We start from the raw sequence: 3082 nt of genomic DNA on the forward strand, positions 1-3082 counted from the left end.
AAAGAGTCTCTGAGTTGTTTGGGGCCAAGAACAATAACTTCAGTTTTGTCTGAATTTAACATCAGGAAATTTAATAGTTTAATAGTTTTGCTCTTCAGATCTATTTATGCAGATGACTGTACTAGAATTTGAATTCATTTGTTCAGTGACCCAGTTTAAGATATCAATTACTATGCAGAAACATGTTACCCCCCACAAAAATCTATTGATGTTTTTTAAATTCAGATTTCTGCCCAAATCAGGTAATTCTCAGGGCACTTAGATGCATGTAAACACCCTAAGAAGCTTATATGGAGTCTTAATGAAATTGAGTGAAGAAGAGTTTGCTAACCAGGGGTCACAGTGATATTTATTCAGTTTATTAATTTGACTAATTACAAGTTGTACGTACAATTAATGATTGTAAATCAAATGACCACAAAGAAATTTGCTCACAAACAACGTAAGGTCTTGGGAAGCCTTTGTTCCTAGGGACTTTGCTCAGTGGGTAATCTTGTGTTGTTTTCAATTTTCTTCCCCCTTGGATTCAGTTCTTTGTGATGGAAGCATACAACAGTGATGGGAGTCCACTAACAATTGATCAGCTCTGTGTTCAGCTGGAGAGGATCTGCAACTCCTCACTACAGACCGACATGGAGCCTGTTGGGATCCTCACCACCCAGCAGCGTGACAGCTGGAGCAAAACCTACAACAGCCTCATCAAGGGTGAGAACTGCTCTCATGGAAGTCAAACTAAAGAACCACTGACCTAATAAATCATGAGAACATGTGAAATAAACTTGTTGTCTACAGTAATGCATGCCAGATAAAAAACAGAAGACACACTTTATTAATCCCCAAGGGAGATTTTTTTCAGTCTGAGCCTGTTTCCACCGGATATAATCATTTGTCTTTAGTAATCCAATCATAACCCAGCTAGCAAAATTGTGTAATCTCACAAGCGGCCCATATCCAGCATGGTAGAACAAAAACACTCAGCCCAACGATCGGGCAGTCTCTGCATGACGACTTTGCATTTACTTTTGCATCAGGTAAAGCTGTAGCGAAGGCCAATAGCTTTGTGCAGACTCCGACCAAAAGTTGGCCTGGACATGGCCCAAAACTATTGGCCAAAATGCAGCCTAACTGATTCAGCCCAAGTCCAGTAAGCCACAACTAACCCCTTATGTTGGGAGTGTAGTGACCTAAAACAAATGGCTGCTTCACTAGCTAATGCCAGCTACCAAAACACATAGCACATGCATAAGTTATTACTAATTAAAGATTGAGGAACTAGGTGATGAATGACAAGGGAACAGTGTGTGGAAATTCAGGCTGGATAGGGGCAACAGACCAGACATAGTGATAGCTGAGCAAGAGACATCTGCTCTCTTCCGCAGGTCCAAAAAGTGTTTCCTGGTCCTCTCATGTTTTATGCCATGTTCATTTGAGATTTAAACTAACATCAGCCGGCAACATTAACACATACTAGCAATACATAGTAACGTTAGCTGCTGCTAAGTTGAAATAACATTAATGGTTACCTTCACTCTGACACACTACATCTTAATGAAGCAGAACAAAAAATACGCACACACAGAGGTATTTACCCTCTGAAGGTTACAGCATCCGTTACCCGTTGGTAAAACTCTGCAGCCACCAAAGTAATGGACATATCATCAACTTTCAATGCATGTCTGTAATGTTGTCCAGCCCGTGACTTCTCTTTATGGGGTGGGCTACACATCCTGCCCCTCTACCTTTCCATTTGGATGACAAGTTGTAACAATGAATGAAATCAATTAAATGTCAAGATGGACAACCTTATACCCTCTGGGGCTAGGTTGTGAGCTCTACACAGTAAACAATATATTTGAATTTCAATTAACTTCATTAACACAATTACAAAACACTTTTTGTTTCACTCTAAACTGTATTAACGCTAAACACTCAAATGAACTGACTTTTAAATACAGTACTTACAACTCTACTTGTTGACATATTTATTTGTCTAGACTGAAATGTTTTTAAACTGGGCTACACATGATTGGGCTGTATAAAAATGATGGATGATATCTGTTAACATTAGCTGTTAGCCAGACTAGCTCAGGTAAGCGTTTGTGATGTACCTTGATAATTGCAGAGGTAAGATGATATGTAAAACTCAAATCCTTTCTCAAGGTTGCTCTTGGAAAATTTAGTACACATCCTGGTTATTCTCTGCACATCACTGATCATTAATTTCGGCAATGCCTGTAAGCAATGGGTGAGTTGTGACAAATCTGCCATCTTGCCATTTCATCCAGTGGGTCACTGGCCGAAGTTGTTTCGCAGTATTTCAAAGGCAGAATGCATATAGCATATTGCTATTGGCCTGAGCCTTTTATTTCTAGAGGTGGGCCACCTAAGACATGCCCAACTGTGGCCCCGAGTTTGTTTATCCAGTACTCAGCCACAACTCTTTCTACAGCTATCAGCCCATGCTTGGCCCTGATGACGTCACCCGTGCCTGACGAGTGCACCAGATATCCCACGCCCCACCCAGATGTGGCCTGATAGTACACTGCTAGCTGGGAAGTGGACAGATTTAAGTCCGTCCCTTGATGTTATAATGCGTCTCCACGTGTCTCGAGTGACTACTGGTAGCCCACTAGAATCATAAAATCAATTGCCTTTTCAGGTCATTAGGTACATTTTGCTGCAATAAAAAATGGCTGAAATGAAATTTGAAAAAATGTGAAGAAGTATTTTGAGTGTATTGATTCTAGTTATATTAATAATATTATTAAAAATGAAAAAAAAAGTCAGAAAAAGCACACTTATAGCCACTTGACGGCGTGTCTGTGTTTGATTGACAGCAGATGGATTGACATGTCTTTTTGACTGACAGCAGTTCAATCAATCAATCAATCAATTTTATTTATAAAGCCCAATATCACAAATCACAATTTGCTTACAACAACAGTAATGAAAGTAATAATATTATAATTATGGTTCTGGCTGCTGTGGTACAATATGTTGAAAGTATATATTAATATCTGATAGTATACATATGTGACAATAATCATATGTGTATAATAACAGTAGAAGTATGACTAATGAT

The 3082-nt window shown here is 39.1% G+C and overlaps 1 protein-coding gene across 1 annotated transcript in view; it reads left to right on the forward strand.

Annotated features, from left to right (window-relative positions):
* Nucleotides 1–3082, forward strand: part of LOC126384780 (carnitine O-acetyltransferase-like) — a 26454-nt gene that overhangs the window by 9694 nt on the left and 13678 nt on the right. Inside the window, exon 6 of the mRNA XM_050036070.1 lies at nt 531–705. Within this exon, the coding sequence (XP_049892027.1) occupies nt 531–705 (175 nt within the window). The remainder of the gene's footprint in view (nt 1–530; nt 706–3082) is intronic.

Source organism: Epinephelus moara, chromosome 23, assembly GCF_006386435.1.
Source record: "Epinephelus moara isolate mb chromosome 23, YSFRI_EMoa_1.0, whole genome shotgun sequence".
In the NCBI taxonomy this organism is placed as follows: Eukaryota; Metazoa; Chordata; class Actinopteri; order Perciformes; family Serranidae; genus Epinephelus; species Epinephelus moara.